At 40.7% G+C, this 17103-nt stretch overlaps 1 protein-coding gene and 1 long non-coding RNA gene across 2 annotated transcripts in view; one reads left to right on the top strand and one right to left on the bottom strand.

Moving 5' to 3' along the window:
- Positions 1–17103, bottom strand: part of LOC103513240 (vascular endothelial growth factor receptor 1) — a 40904-nt gene that overhangs the window by 7798 nt on the left and 16003 nt on the right. The window contains exons 4-12 of the mRNA XM_026826496.1: positions 12318–12501; positions 11901–12027; positions 11375–11723; positions 10945–11107; positions 5669–5836; positions 4100–4230; positions 2561–2726; positions 1830–1933; positions 794–1043 (exon numbers count right to left, since the gene is read on the bottom strand). Coding sequence (XP_026682297.1) covers positions 794–1043; positions 1830–1933; positions 2561–2726; positions 4100–4230; positions 5669–5836; positions 10945–11107; positions 11375–11723; positions 11901–12027; positions 12318–12501 — 1642 coding nt within the window. The remainder of the gene's footprint in view (positions 1–793; positions 1044–1829; positions 1934–2560; positions 2727–4099; positions 4231–5668; positions 5837–10944; positions 11108–11374; positions 11724–11900; positions 12028–12317; positions 12502–17103) is intronic.
- Positions 5957–6479, top strand: LOC113469069. Its single transcript, XR_003392605.1, has 2 exons — positions 5957–6087; positions 6234–6479. It is a non-coding gene; the product is annotated as an uncharacterized LOC113469069 (long non-coding RNA).

Below are 17103 nucleotides of genomic sequence, written 5' to 3' on the forward strand. Positions count from 1 at the left end.
AAGAAGAAGAAGAAGAAGAAGAAGAAGAAGAAGAAGAAGAAGAAGAAGAAGAAGAAGAAGAAGAAGAAGAAGAGGGGAACAGGACAAATAAGGTATTTCCATATTGTTCTTACCAAACGTGAGCTTGTCCCAGGGAAATTCCCACCTCTTTTTGTCGTACGGTAAGAGATCTGCTTGTTCCGAAACTCCCATTTCCGGATTTAAATTTTCAACATTGCCTCGTTCAAAATCCGACTTGAGAGCTTTATATTTCTGAGAATAAACGAGAGAAAAGGAGGTAAGAATAGGTATTAATATTAATGGTGGATTTCACCAATGACTTAATGAGAGATTTCAGTAACGGGAGAATTTTTAACTATCCAAAAAGGAGTTTTTAATTATCCAAAAAGGATTTTTTAATTATCCAAACTCCCATAGCATCAAACAAATAATGGAGGATATGAGCGTCACAACCTACTATGATCTCAAGAGGAAGGCAGAAGACAGGGAAACATGGCGTACTGCACCAATCCAGCCTTATGGCTGTTAAACAATGATGATGATGATAGAGGGATCTGTAAGTGCACGTCTGCCTTGTCAGCGCTAGGCTGCGGGTTCGATTCACACCCGGAACGGATAATGCTCGTTCTCGGAACGGCTGGCTTTCTCCTATCATGTCTTCATTCTCTCTTCAATTTAGGGACGATAAGACCTTAGCAGTTACAGTTCCCTTTACTAATACTCTCAAGTCAGACTGTAACAAATTTTGGCCATATGTTTGGAATTGGTGAATCTCAAATGAAGTTCAACTCACCATTTTTAATATTATCCGTGCATGCTCCCAACAAGTTGACAATGTTCAAATGTTTGCCTAGATGGGACATGATCTTCAGCTCTGACATGAGGGCCTTCTGGAATGTCCTATCGATATCGTTCTTCTTTACCATCTTGACGGCGACAGTTGTGAATTCTCCCCTCTCTAGAATGCCGTCAGCCTTGGCTTCCATCACCACACCGAAGGCCCCTGAGCCAAGCTGCTTCCCTGGAAATTTGAATGTCACAGTTACATATTAAGCACTTTATCTGGGGGTTGGAGGACATTAAACAGGGAGTGGACCAGCTTAGTCTGGCTGGAATACTTTAAACAGGGAGTGGACCAGCTTAGTCTGGCTAGGGGACTTTAAACAGGAAGTGGACCAGCTTAGTCTGGCTGGAATACTTTAAACAGGGAGTGGACCAGCTTAGTCTGGCTGGGGGACTTTAAACAGGGAGGATACCAGCCTGAAATTTCCCTTGCTAAAGAAATACCTAAGGTTGAGTGCGAAGGGCATCCACACGTAAAATTTTCGTAGGCAAAACCAAATGTCAGTCCAAAACAATCACCCTATCTAGGGCTGATTGAGAGGCTGACGAAAAACGCCGACCCCGTCTGAACACGGGAAAACGCGGAGGTATTAATATTAATGGTGGATTTCACCAATGACTTAATGAGAGATTTCAGTAACGGGAGAATTTTTAACTATCCAAAAAGGAGTTTTTAATTATCCAAACTCCCATACACAAAAAGCCCAACCTCAGGCTTAGGTGTAGAGGCTAAATAGCCCTAAAATATGGGTTAAGTTTCTACGGATCTTCTTCTTGGAAACGGAAACAACGATGATGGCGCGCCTTCTTGGATTTACCATAGTTTAGTACAGGCGCTATCACACCAAAAGAGGGGAAAACGAGCTTCAGAAGAGGAGAATAACTACTCTGTTAGGAGTATGGCAACAGAAGGTATTTGGTTCCATTCCCAGAGTAGGAGAGACATCTTAAAAAGTTCAAAGTTGCTACAGATTTCACTTGCTTACCTTGGACGTTTTTCGTATTTTGTAAATGAAGAATGCACAGAAAATCAAAAGAAGAATGAGAAGTCCCAGAACCATGAAAAAATCATGCGTAACGACGCTCTTGTCTGAAAATAGGCAAATAGGGTAAAGTACATTGATCAATAAAATTATGTATTTCTATCCGTGTAAGATAATTAACATACACAGATCCAAGTAGATATGAAACAACAGACCGAAATGCACTTGAAATTGAAAAGGAGCTTAATAAGAAATGCACTTGAAAGGGAGCTTAATAAATACCATCTGAAGAGAGGCATACTACGGGATAAGCATGGTACGACACAGACCACAAGTTGTTGTTGTTGTTGTTGTTGTAGCGGCTTCAGCTGTAGCCGAATGATGATAGCAGAAAAAAGAAAGATTTTTTTTCTTTTCGGGGTGATGGTCTCTAGCCATGTTTGTCTCTCTAGTCAGACCACAAGTAATAGTTGTTTCATTGGAAACAACTATTACTCAGAAAAATAACTGCCTCGGTGGCGTAGTGGTCAAGACGCTCGCCTGGTAAACAGGAGGGCGTGGGTTCTATCCCAGCCGAGGCATGGAATTTTATCCTCATTTATTTGAGAATTTGACCACAGAATAATGGAGCTCTAAGGGTTAGATGGTAGAGAACGCCTCCGGCGTTAACCTCGCCTAGTAGTTTCCTTCCACTCACAGTCTATTATTATTATTAAAAATAAAATAAAACTTACCCATAAATTCTACTACCACGGAAGCTTTGATTTCAGAAACCCTATTGGTTGCCACACACATGTATTTGCCTTCATCCTCAATGGCCCCGTATTTAATATAAAGTTCCTGGCCCTCTTTGAGTAGCTGTATACGAGAGTCTTCATTAATATGAACGGGTTTATCGTTCTGAAATCACACAGAATACACCTTGCTTATCCTGCCCGAATAGGTTTAAAAAGAAAGAAAGAAAAGATTTTTTTTAAGTCAATTCCCAGCAGTCTAAGGCCAGCCACTTACTATCAGGTAGACCTGACAAGCGGACCTGAACAGGTGCACCTGTCAGGTCTACCTGATAGTGAGTGCCTGGCCTAAACAAAGGCTCGTATATTTGATGGGATGATAATAAATACAATTGTAAGATAATAGCAACGTAAAATATTTCTCTAGTAGCGCGGTCAAACATTCTTGACTTGGCGGGGCGGAGTGCTACCGCGCTCCTTAATTCCATATAGAAGCCTTCGCTTAACCAGAGGGACATGCAAAGAGAGGAAGACTTGGATAGGGAACCCACCTTGGCATCATGGGAGAGAGTTCGGTTAGGTGAGTATTATTGCGAAGAAGAAGAAGAAGAAGAAGAAGAAGAAGAAGAAGAGTGAACTTGAACTTTTTTTTTAGGAAAATACATTTTAATAATAATAGAATATTTTTTAAAGAGGTTTGATAGAGGGAACAGTAGCTGCTAAGGTATTATCGTGCCGGAATCGAAGAGAGAAGGGAGACAGGATGGGAGAAAGCCAGCCGTTCCGCGAACGAACATTATCCGTTCAGGATAAAATCCGCCCCGAGCGGGAATCGAACCAACGGCCTAGCGCTTACAAGGCACACGCGCTACCAACCAAACTAATTAAGCTGTAGGTAAATAATAGAGTCTTACCTGGATGAGGGGGGTTTTTCACGGGTAAATTCACAAGGCCTCCGGGAGTTTCCAGCTTAAGACTAACATTGGGGCTGTAGTGGTACTTGCTGGCTCCACAAGATAGTGTGACCTCATCACCTACATATACATCGCTCGGTCGTCCTACCATTTCGAATGAGAAGCCTTTTTCGACATCTGTGGAAACGGCAAACCTTGTTTATACTGCCAGCATAGGACTGAAAAGTCCCTTAACTCTCGCGGTCTAAACTCCTCCTCCTCTTCTTCTTCTTTTTTTTTTTTCCTTCGTCTTCATCTTTTCCCGTGTAGGTCGGCGTTTTTTGGCAGCCTCTCAATCAGCCCTAACTAGGGTGATTGCTTTGGACTGACATTTGGTTTTGGCTACAAATTTTACGAGTGGCGTATGTAACAAAGGCTCGTATATTTGATGGGATGATAATAAATACAATTGTAAGATAATAGCAACGTAAAATATTTCTCTAGTAGCGCGGTCAAACTTTCTTGACTTGGCGGGGCGGAGTGCTACCGCGCTCCTTAATTCCATATAGAAGCCTTAGCTTATTTTTTTCCCCCCTAATCCTATAGGAAGGAAAGTATTTTAAACCTGTAAGAGGATTTGGCTTACCTTATACCAGATGATTTTTGGTTTGGGTGTGCCCTGAACAAAACATTTCAACTCTACTGCCTTCCCAGTCGTGGACTTTATGGTTGAACCGTTCATATTGTTTCCGGGTTTGAAACTTGGTGCCGCCAGAACTTGAAATAAAATGATAAAGAAAATGATGAGGGAGTGAGGGACATACTACGGGATGGGCATGCTACGGCACAGACCACATGAGTCTAATGTGGCAGGTGTTACATTGTTACGAAAAAATAAAAACGGTGGTAAAACACTTATTGGGTTTAATTTGGCAGGTGTTATATTGTTTCGAAAAAATAAAAACGGGGGTAAACTTATGTTTTTTTTTTTTTTTTTTTAATATAGAAAATATTGTTAGTAGCTGTAATGCATTTTTTAACGCCCTCATTTATGAACAAAATTTCTCGACTTCAAGTCAGACTGAAGTAAATTTTTGGCCAATCATATGTTGGAATTGATTATTCGCGTGGTGGTTGTACACAGGGCTAGGGCAGACTTGAAAAACGGAAAAAAATAAAGCCCAGCCAAGCCCTGCTTAAAACCAATAGGTAGGTACCTATCTCAATTTTCTCTCGACATAATCAGAGTATGTGTGTAAGTTCTCACTTCCGTAATTTCTGGGCAGCTATTTCCAAAACAGAGGAAACTTACTTTGAACGCTCATAGTGCACGATTTGCTTTCCAATTTTCCTGTGTTCATACGGCTAGCTTCACACCAGTAGGTACCAGACTCTTCTTCTTCTTTTTTTTTCCTTCGTCTTCATCTTTTCCCGTGTACAGACGAGGTCGGCGTTTTTTGGCAGCCTCTCAATCAGCCCTAACTAGGGTGATTGCTTTGGGCTGACATTTGGTTTTGGCTACAAATTTTACGAGTGGCGTATGTAGGTACTTACGTCTCCTTGTTTGTGATAGTTGGAATTCCTGTACACACTCTTGGATAATCCGAAGTCACAGATTTTCACAATTTTGTCATCAGCCAGGAGGATATTTCGGGCTGCTAAATCTCCGTGCATGACCTGAAATTAAGCAATTCATTTGAATTATACTGGAGTAAGAATTTTTGTTTCATAGGATGGGCCAGCCTAGTTAACTTGGTTGTTAGCGCGTCTGCCTTGTAAGCGATAGGCCGCGGGTTGGATTCCCGAACGGGGTGGATTTTATTCTGAACGGATAATGGTCGTTCGCGGAACGGCTGGCTTTCTCCTATCCTGTCTTCCTTCTCTCTCCGATTTCGGACGATAAGACCTTAGCATGCATTTTTTTTCAAAACACCCCCATTTATGAACGAAATTTCTCAACTTCAAGTCAGACTGAAGTAAATTTTGGCCAATCATATGTTGGGATTGATTATTCAGGTGGTGGTTGTACAATGTACACAGGGCTAAGACGGACTTGAAAAACGGAAAAAAAAATAAAGCCCAGCCAAGCCCTGCCCTGCTTAAAACAAATAGGTAGGTAGGTATCTCAATTTTCTCTCGACATAATCAGAGTATGTGTGTAAGTTCTCACTTCCGTAATTTCTGGGCACCTATTTCCAAAACAGAGGAAACTTACTTTGAACGCTCATAGTGCACGATTTGCTTTCCAATTCTCCTGTGTTCATACGGCTAGCTTCACACCGGTAGGTACCAGACAGAGTAGAGGTAACTTTGGACATTCTGAGCTTAACCTGGTAGGAATATTTTGTTTCCTCTTGAGTGAATTCGATACCTGGAGGGCATTAAGAACAAATTGGAAGAAAAATCAAGAACTTAATATGTAGAAGGAGGGAAAAAATATTAGCCAGCCTAGTGAACTTGATAAAACATTTGAGCTAAAAAGTTATATTTGGATTCTTTCGAACCTGCGCCCTCCTGCCTACCAGACTTGCGGTTTGACCGCTACGCCACCGAGGATCAACGACCGCTACGCCACCTTGTTTAGACTCCGGGAGTAAAGGGACTTTTCAGTCTCATTCTGGCAGGATAAACAAGGTATATTCTATTCTATAGCCATCAGCCTAGTTAGCTTGGAGGGTAGCACGTCTGCCCTGTAAGCGCTAGGTTGTGGGTTCGATTCCCGCCCGAGCGGATTTCCGACCCACTTGACCCTAATATGTGAACGAATTTATCTGTTTCAGCATTATCTCAATCTGAACGAAGTGTATCAACGGCTGAATGACGAGGCACTACGACAAGGCCATGACTATCTCTCCATGCTAAGCTCTCCAGATATCCAGAACATGATGGCCGTCTCCACTGGTGGTGAAGAACGAGATGATGGTTATCTAAAACCCAAAGATATCTCCGGAGAAGATATGGAACTTCACCCTATGATATCCCAGCCGGGAAATGGCCTCCCAACGCCCGAGAAAAATGGCAACGAGCAGCCCAGGTTACCTGGTAAGTGGATGAGGGTTTTTGATTTTAGATTGGAGATGAAGATTGAACTAATTAGAATGCTTCATTCGATTGAAATTAATTTAGGATTGAAATTAATTTAGGCCAGCCACTCACTATCTGGTAGACTTGACAGTCACACCTGATCAGGTCCGCCTGATACCTGATAAGTACATATACTACCAGGTAGACCTGACAGATACGGCTGAAAAGGTCCGCCTGTCAGGTCTACCCGATACCTGATGAACACACACTATCAGGTAGACCTGACAGATACACCTAATCAAGTCCACCTGTCAGGTCTACCTGATACCTGATAAGCACACATACTATCAGGTAGACCTGACAGTCACACCTGATCAGGTCCGCTTGTCAGGTCTACCTCATAAAGATTGGCTGGCCTTGGAGTGTGACCCCAAGTATTAGTCTAATTCCTTTCGACGCATGGTTTATCTGCCTTGGTCAAGACGCTCGCCTGATAAACAGGATGCTATGGGTTCAATCCCAGCCTTTGTACCTCGTCATTGGTGCCCTGTTCTAAAGTCAGATGTTCTAAGTCGGAGGGAACGAAGAAAATTTCACATTTGATACCTTGTTTATACTGCCAGCATAGGACTGAAAAGTCCCTTAACTCTCGCGGTCTAAACTCCTCCTCCTCTTCTTCTTCTACCAGACATGCGTATAAAAATTCTGGTACCTATAAAACATATCTGCACGCATAGTAATTATTTATAGAAAGCGTTGCTTTTTGTTTTGCACTCAACCTTTGCTATTTCTTTAGCAAGGAAATTCAGGCTGATATACTCCCTGTTTAAAGTCCCCCGGCTAGACTTAAACAGGGAGTTAGTCAGGGAGTTGTTAAACAGGGAGTCTCCCTGTTTGTTAGTGGATTAAACACTAACATGAAGGTTATTTAAGTGGTTAACAAAAGACCAGAGGGACATGCAAAGAGAGGAAGACTTGGATAGGGAACCCACCTTGGCATCATGGGAGAGAGTTCGGTTATTCAGAAGTAAGCATATTCAGTATTTAGGTAGGTACCTATATATCAACTCGGATTTCAGAGTCTATAATAGGTTGATAATAAATATAATTCATGAAGCGGTCAAACTTTCTTGACTTGGCGGGGCGGAGCGCTACCGCGCTCCTTAATAGGTAGTTAATACATGATATGTATATCAGAGTTTTGACTCACTTGGGAATTGAACCAGTATATTCCTCTTTCAAAGGCGATTTCAATTGAGAAAATCTCCAGAGAAAATAGGTGAGAGATTAAGGTATTAGAAGTTATACAGAGGGCTAAGCTTTAGGTTAGGCTAAGCTTGAAAAATAGAAAGAAAAAAATCGAAAGATATACCTACCTATTTTTTTCTTCTTCTATTTTTCAAGCTTAGACTATCCTAGACACAATAAATCCCATTTATGGGTTCTATTATTAACCCAGGCAATTGGGCATGCTACGGCACTATTGTAGCAGTTGTTTCATTGGTACAAAAGCACCAAATAAAAACGGCTGTGAAACACTCATCTTTTGTATGTAGGTATGTACCTAGTACCTACGAAGAAAATAATTATCTGACGTGCTCAGCGCCTCAGCATAATATCAAAAGAAAGAGTCTATAATAGGTTGATAATAAATATAATTCATGAAGCGGTCAAACTTTCTTGACTTGGCGGGGCGGAGCGCTACCACGCTCCTAAATAGGTAGTTAATACGTGATATGTATATCAAAGTTTTGACTCACTTGGGAATTGAACCAGTATATTCCTCTTTCAAAGGCGATTTCAATTGAGAAAATCTCCAGAGAAAATAGGTGAGAGATTAAGGTAGAAGTTATACACAGGGCTAAGCTTTAGGTTAGGCTAAGCTTGAAAAATAGAAAGAAAAAATTCGAAAGATATACCTACCTATTTTTTTCTTCTTCTATTTTTCAAGCTTAGACTATCCTAGACACAATACATCCCATTTATGGGTTCTATTATTAACCCAGGCAATTGGGCATGCTACGGCACTATTGTAGCAGTTGTTTCACTGGTACAAAAGCACTAAATAAAAACGGCTGTGAAACACTCATCTTTTGTATGTAGGTATGTACCTAGTACCTACGAAGAAAATAATTACCTATCTGACGTGCTCAGCGAAATACATTAATTATTTAAAGTCAATATTTAAGGGTATTTGAGTGAAATTTCGAGTGTATGGCCGCCATACACGCCTTATATGGACGCTACGCCACTGATCATCATTGTAGATAATGATATATGTAATAATGATATCTGATCACAACAAAAATAAAAAATTAAAATAAACAATATGCTTGACTTTCCCAAATTCCATGTTTCCCAGTCTAAAGTATGTTTAGGTATGTATTTTAGGTATGTATGTTTAGGTATGATTACATTACTTTCCTTCCTATAGGATAAGGAAAGTAAAAAACAACTTTAAATTGGCCAGTAACTTTAAATTCTCGGAAATCAAGGCTGTCTTTCTCCTATCCTGTCTTCCTTCCTTCTTTCATTACTTCTTCTTCGTAACTTAAATTCTCGGAAATCAAGGCTGTCTTTCTCCTATCCTGTCTTCCTTCCTTCTTTCATTACTTCTTCTTCTTTTTTTTTTTTCATCAGCCTCGTTAGCTTGGTTGGTAACGAGTCTGTTTTTTAAGCGCTAGGCCGCGGGTCCGATTCCCGTTCAAGGCGGATTTTATCCTGAAGAAGGACAAGTTTAGGGGAGTCATGGGTATTATCATGAACATTTCTACTAATTCTCCTCTTTGGTTTGGTGCTGAAGAAGGACAAGTTTAGGGGAGTCATGGGTATTATCATGAACATTTCTACTAATTCTCCTCTTTGGTTTGGTGTTTTTTTTTTTTTTTTCTTCCAGGGGTCTGATAGAGGGAACTGTAACTGCTAAGGGAAATACAGGATGGGATAAAGCCAGCCATTCCGATAAGATAAAATATGTCCCGAGCGGGAATCGAACCCGCGTCCTATTTAAGCAACCCACGACTGTTTGAACTTTTTCATTAGAACGGTATCCTATATACCTACCTAAAAATTGCATTTTAAACCTTTTTCATAAATTTTAACTATAAGATTATGAAATAGGTAATTTTTAACTATAAAATTATGAAAAAAGTAATTATTATGGCTATTCATAAAACATTTTTAAATGATAAAATTATGTAAAAAAAATGACCTCGCTGGGATTCGAACCCCCACCCATCACACTTATCATCACAGTAGAGTAGTAAAAATACACACCCCCAACCGCTCGGCCACTAAGACATTTGGCACACTTATCATCACAGTAGAGGAGTAAAAATACACACACCCAACCGCTCGGCCACTAAGACATTTGATTTTTAGATGCACAAAACTTCTTTATTAATCAACTCGATCGAAAAGTTTGAAATTTTCCCCTAAAAGTCACTTTTTCCTCCCTAGCGGGTCTCCCTTTAGTGCTAAGAAGATGAAACCCAGAAAAGGCACTTCTCCTCGACAAGACCTTTCTGGAGACACCTTAATCACCTTCCCACCATTTGTAGAACGGGCTGTAGGCGTGATTAATTGAATCGGGTGAAAAGAAAAAAAAAAAGACACCTTAATCACCTTCCCACCATTTGTAGAACGGGCTGTAGGCGTGATTAATTGAATCGGGTGAAAAGAAAAAAAGAAAAAAAGAAACCTTAATCACCTTCCCACCATTTGTAGAACGGGCTGTAGGCGTGATTAATTGAATCGGGTGAAAAGGAAACGGCAAAATAGCATGGTTGGGGCCATTGTAAAAAAATTGAGTAGGTATTTAATTTCTTGTAAATTCAATAAGCCTTTTTCGACATCTGTGGAAACGGCAAAATAGCATGGTTGGGGCCATTGTAAAAAAATTGAGTAGGTATTTAATTTCTTGTAAATTCAATCCCCCCCACAAAAAAACACTTCGTGTTAAAAAATTAACGTCAAGAGTTACCCTCCACAAAAAAGTACTGATATAAAAAAAAGACGTCAATCAAACGCTGAAATTCTGTTTCGTGTTAATATAGGCCGGGCGGTGCTGCGAACTCTTGACGTTCGCGCGCCTCCCGGCGCGCTTGATGATTAGATAAAAAGGAGCCCTAGTATCTCAGATGTACAAAAGTACCTAAAGGCCCGTTAACACTTGTCGTGATTTTCATCCGATTTTTTCCCGAACATCCTGTAGGAAATTTAATTTAAATGCGTGTTCCTACTACATCAGACATGATTTTTCTCCGAACGACATAAAATGTCCTTGTAGGAAATATGACTGAAATGAGAGTGTTGCCACTACAAACGACACGATTTTTTTCCAAACGACACAAAATGTCCTTGTAGGCAATGTAATTTAAATGAGAGTGTTCCCGATATAAGTCTTGATCAACAAATGTTTTCGGTTGGGGAAACAAATATTTCCAGTGGGTAATAGGTTTTACCTACCTGTTACCAGAACCTCAGTGGTGGACTCATTGCATTTATATTTGTTCAGATAGGATATGGTGTTACAAGCTCTACATCTCAATATACCAGTAGTTGAAGCAGTCCACTTATATTTGGACAGGATGCCATTCGTGATATTCTCGGATAAAGTGGCTTGGTCTCCCTGAAAGTGAATTGAAATAGTTTATTTCTAAGACGAGGTACATTACATTACATTGAAATGGGGATCTTTTCTCACGAAATTAATTCGGAGTCCAGTATGTAGGGCTATTGCACCCCAAAAGACTAAATACAAAACCTCGTAATTTAACGAACGACACAAATGTCTTTGTAGGCAATGTCAACATCAGAGTGTTCCCACTACGCACGACTTTCTTTCCGTGCGACAAGAGGGAACGGGCCAAAATTAAACTCCAATGAAAATGCTTACCGGAATATCCGTAAATCCCACATCACAGCGCCGGACATTGTCACACTTCTGAAACGACCAAGTCACTTTTGGCACTGGGTAGCCACGGACAGAACACACCATCTCGTACACTTCGTCCACACTGTAGTAAGTCATTAGCGGGACCAGGCTCACTTGAGGTCTACTCTCGACATGTAGGGTAAAGTTGAGGACGCGTTCATTTCGATCCGTGAACGCTTTGAGAGTGTAGTTGCCTGAGTCTTCCAGTTTAAGTTGACGGATGTATAGTGTGATTTTGCCCTTGTCTACGTCTAGCTTGTATTTTTTACCATCTTCGGTTTTGTTTATAGCGGTACCATGCGGAGTGAACCTGGGATAAATTTAGTACAATGAGAGAAGGAAGACAGGATAGGAAAAAGCCAGCCGTTTCGAGAACAAACATTATCCCATCAGGATAAAATCCACCCCGGATAAGAATCGAACCTGCGACCTGGCTCTTACAAGGCAGATGCGTTCAATCTAACAGGTCTGGCTCTTGTTTACTTACCAGGTTAGAGTAGGTTCTGGCGATCCATTCCACTCCGCCACCCAATGAACTTCTTGATAATCTTCTAGTTTGGTGATTGTCTGATGGGCTGAGTTGGTGATCAGATCGAGATAGCTTTCGTTGGCACCTAAAACAATGGACCAAAATGAAACAAGAAAAGTAAAAAAGGTGTATTTTTCTTTTAGAAACGGAAAAAAAGGTTTCCCTTTGGAAACTGAATCAATGATATCAACTTACCAACCTCAGTGATGCAGTAGTCAACGCGTGGAACTTTGGATCTCGAGGTTGGTGATTCGAGTCCAAGTCATAAAATTTATCTCGGTGTAATACCTAATTGGGGCGTGATATTTGAGACGAGCATTTTAAGTATGCTAAACACAATATTAAAAATTCCTTTTTTCTTTCATATCAACTTACTTATAACATTAATTGTTCGATTATCCCGACTTAGACTTCCCTCCAACACGCCTAGCAGAGTACAAGCGTAATCCCCGCTATCAGCATAGGTGACATTCTCTATTATCAATTGAGTCGTCAGCCTAGTCTCGTCACCTTCTTTCTCTGGTTCTGCTTGTATGTGCTTCACTCGAGAATCGGTTTTCTGAAAAACAAAGCTGTATTATTATCAATCTTTTTATACAAATTACACATTGAGAAAAACCGTCATATATGATAGACCAGCGTTCCCCAACTAGCGCCCCGCGGGCCACATGTGGCCCGCCAGACCATTTTTGTGCCCCGCGAAGGTTTTTGGATGGGCCTCTTGAGGCTTCATTTTTTGCTTTTTTACTATGGTGGACTTTAAAAATGTAGAGCGTCCACCCCCGCCTTCAAGAAAATCCTGGATAGAAGTCTCCTAGCCTATGTATGTGGCCCGCGAACTACCTGCAGAGGTAGCATGTGGCCCGCATACACATGGAAGTTGGAAATCCCTGTGATGGACTATTTACGGGTTAGGAAGTCCTGTACAGCTGTTTCTAGCTTTCGGCCCTCATTGGCAAGAAGTAGTTTTAACTTTTAATGTAGTTCACAAATGTGACAAGGATGCAACAGGAAATCAACAGTTTAGTTAAGATAGGTGCTGCGCTTGGCGGTATTTTGACCGCTTTTGGACAGATTTGGACCGTTTTTTGGCGGTTTTCAGCTTTACCGACTAAACGGTTAGAGATATGGTAAAAGTTAGGGTAAAATAATACTCAAATAAGCATCATTCAATAGGATAAGGAAAGTCGTGTGATGTTCACACCAGATTTTTTACATAAAGCTAAATCAAAATTTTGAAGGTGTACCTTCAAAATCAAGTCCCCCCAAAAATTTAGGCAAGAACCACCTATGTTGACAGGCCACGATATTGTTAGGTGTGAATGTAAATGTATTCAATCATGTATTTCCTAGATGGAAGTCAAAATGATTTTTGAAGCCAAAACAAAGAGATAAAAGTGGAGTCAGGGATACGGAAACTCCTTGGAAAGTGGAGTCACTGACGTGGAGTCAGTGGTGGCAGCACCAACTCCAAAGAGGAATTTGTCGGCTTCAGCAAATGAACCAACCTCAGTGGTGTAGTGGTTAGCGCGGTGGACTTCGGATCTGGAGGTTGGTGGTTCAAGTCCAAGTCAAGTCATAAAAAAATTTTGCTTAGTGCATTAAGCAGGGAACGACATTTGTGACAAGCATTTATGCTTAACATAATTAAAATTCCTTCAGCAAATGAGCTCAGTGCGGTCTCTTCTCATTTTTATTCTTCCTTTAAGGTAAATACTTACGTTCGGTAATTTTCAGTTTAAACGACTGTTTTGTGTCAGGAGCCTTACAATAGTATTCAGCTTCATCGAACATGGTGACGTGTTTAAACGTGAAACCCACTTTGGGATCATAGTCCACCTGAGGAGGTTTGTACTGTGGAGAGAAAAGAAGAACACCCGTAGTTGATATCCCAGAGTTCCGTGTCTCATATGTTGTTTCCCGTGACAATGTTTTTTTTTTTTTTTTTTTTTAAAAATTGCACTCGCTCGCATTAGGATTCACTGAGTTTTCCGGCGGTAGTTAGAGTAACAGTCACCTACCTGCTTTGTCGGTTGCTTCTCTCTATGGCTTCGTTTATTCTTTTTACGAGTGGTCTGACGTTTTGGGATTTCTTTGCTCCCAGTCTGGAAGCTCACCTAGGGTCGTGTGCACGAACCGTATCGTACCGGGTTCACTTTGTCGTTCTATATGAACGGTTTTTTCCTTGCTTTCAATAAAACGGTGGGTTTTGGTTCTTAAATGCGAAAAGTTAGTCGTTTGCGACAATTACTTTGGATTCTTCCGTTGGTCAGTTCGTGTTTTTGAACCAACTTTGCACCACTTCCCTCGACCCTTCTTTCACCTTTCTAACATTATCCTGTTTGGCTCTTTAGTTAGGGACTTGATGGTTCTTTTTGTCGTCACGGTTGAACATCTGAATAACTGTCCTGTTACTGACAGAACGCCGTGTCAATGCTAGGCCCTAATCCATACATTTCTGTGGGGCGTATGATCTCTCTTTGTTGGGTGATACATTAGACTGTTCGTTAATACTTTGCGGCTCTTGTAATAATTATACAGGACGGAAAGTTTGTTGCTGTTGGAACCATTCGTTTTATAACCTACGTGCCTCCCTTTTACTGGATTATCAGTTGAGGCTCGTAAACTTTTGCTTCGTGTTGTTGTTCGTTGTTGTATATTGTCCCGGTGCCCTCATGCCCGTTATACTTACGTACGGAATACATTGGGACCAAACTCAATGGTTATATTAGCATCATTACATAAACTAATGGATTCGATCATGGATTAAATAAAATTCAATGAGAGACCAGATGTCAGAGTATAACTTTCTATAAAACCGAAAAAGAGCTGCATCGCATCTAATGTGCTTTTAGCAGATATTTACTTCGTCCCACATATCTCACCCACTCAATCGTCTCTCAATGGTAATAATAATAAATAATAATGAGACAAGATTACAGTCACCTTATGAGTGACTAACTCAGTCTCAGATTTTGTGATAACAAGTTAAGATCTCCATATCCGTCATTTTGCACATTGAATGCGAAGGCGAGGGAGAAGATTGGGGGGTCCATGCCCCTCAATCCTAGACTGACTTATCAGGTGACTTTTCTCATCAAGGAAATATTGATTGAGTGATTAAGTGATATGCAAGTATGCAAATTATTATTATAGTGAGTGAGACATGTGTAGAGATTTAATCTTGGACTTTTGCCGATGAAAGGGACAGCGCATATTATAGAGATCATCGCGCCAGTTTGAAAGAACTGAACCGCCCCGCCTCGCGATGGCGCGAGGAATTAATTGTCTCTCAATGGTACTCTGACACCTGGGCGCCCAGGTTTAAAGTAGATTGGGAGGAGAAGACAGGACACAAGGAGAGATTACATTCCACGGTATGCCCTAAGGATAGGCGCCACCTTACTAACGCTGAATATTACTCGTTCACCCATAATGCAACGCACCACACTATTCGGCGTTGAGACCAATGATATCAACGCTCCGGAGGGACCCGCTTTCGTGCCTTCTCAGGCTCGGTAAGAAAAATATACAAGACACATTCCTCTTCAATAAAAAGAAAAACTTACGCAAGCTGCCCTGTTACGACCCCCGGCGCTCACACAACGTTTGAAATGGCTTGTTGAACTTTAAACTACTTTATAAAGTTCAATTCAAAAAAAAATGAAAGATAATGATGTCATATCGCCTCGATACGATCATTACTTTCATAACGTTAGCCAGGTTTAAAAGTTTTAGCCCTTTACCCACCTTTATAGGCAAAATCAGTTGATAAAACAATAACCTCCTTTAAATTTGGTGCCGACCATCTCACACTGCCGGGAGTCAGGCACCCCGTGGGAATTCACGTCTTCTCTCCACGACAAATCCTTAGGGGGCGGATGGATTGGGTGTATGGTCACTCTTACACCCTGTGACTTCCCTCGGGCTCTTAATGTGTGTCTTCTATTAGACCGCAGACGGAGATGTAATCACTGTAGCAGTTAGTTAGGAAGTTCCTTAGAATGTGTGTACAACACATTGTTCGTTTTACATTGTAGAGATCTGACTACTAAGAAAAATAAACTGTCGCTATGTCATTCATTCATAACCTCTTTCAACGAACCATACGAGACGAGCGGTGAGTGGCCTACTCTAGGATGCGAACAAGTTGCATAAGAACTATTCGTCCTTCCAGCTCTGGCAGACTGTTGTAAATAATATAGACTATAATAATGTCTCGGCAGGACTGTCTGCTTTAAGAATTCACAAGCAGACGCCTACTATCCAATATCAGACAGTCTGGAAGACGCCTGTGGACCTGTGCTTTCTACAGACTGCAAGTCGTACAATTCTGCAAGACTGTCAGACACTACTGGACGCGAAGTCAGTCTGTTCAGACATTAGCCTGTCAGACATCTGCCTACGGAGTCGTAACATACTCGGCATGAGCTGTCATAAATGAGTCATCACTACACATACCCGGATACTGCACTGTACAAAAATATGGCCAAGGCATTGATATGAATAACGATCGGATACGCACGTAAATTTTAGATAAATACAGTAGATCGAATAGTTAAATGACTTAAGTATTAGTATGCATTGTCCGAACAGAGTGCTTGGATCTATCGTATTAGTACTCAAGTACACCTATATAGAAGTGAAGACAATTAGAAGTTTCTTCTACTAGCCACAATAAATCGTATATGAATTTAAGACCTATGTATTAAGTGAAGTATGAGCTGATGTAAAATAACTAAGTCTTTTAGAAGTCATTATCATAGTTACCATGAGTGATAAAGAGTTAATAACCTTCTAGTATAATACGCAATGGTTAACTAATTACATTTATGGATAAATCATGAGAAATAAGATAACCAATCTTAAAATGGACGGAGCCACCATATCCACCAGTTCCTGCGAACGGACTGCTAGTTCTCCGCACCAAAGTTACGGTCACGGAGCTCCATACCTTAAAAGTAGGAGTTGGTAACACAAACTCTTAAACTGTGTAATATTCCTCATCATCATCATCATCATCATCATCATCATCATCATCATCATCATCATCATCATCATCATCATAATCATCATCATATTTAAGCTCGTCATATTTATTCGTGATGAAAAAAAGTTAGTAACTTCATCACGCTTTTGCATGGCTCCACGTTAAGAATTT

The sequence above is a fragment of the Diaphorina citri genome, unplaced genomic scaffold (assembly GCF_000475195.1).
Source record: "Diaphorina citri unplaced genomic scaffold, Diaci psyllid genome assembly version 1.1 scaffold944, whole genome shotgun sequence".
NCBI lineage: Eukaryota > Metazoa > Arthropoda > Insecta > Hemiptera > Psyllidae > Diaphorina > Diaphorina citri.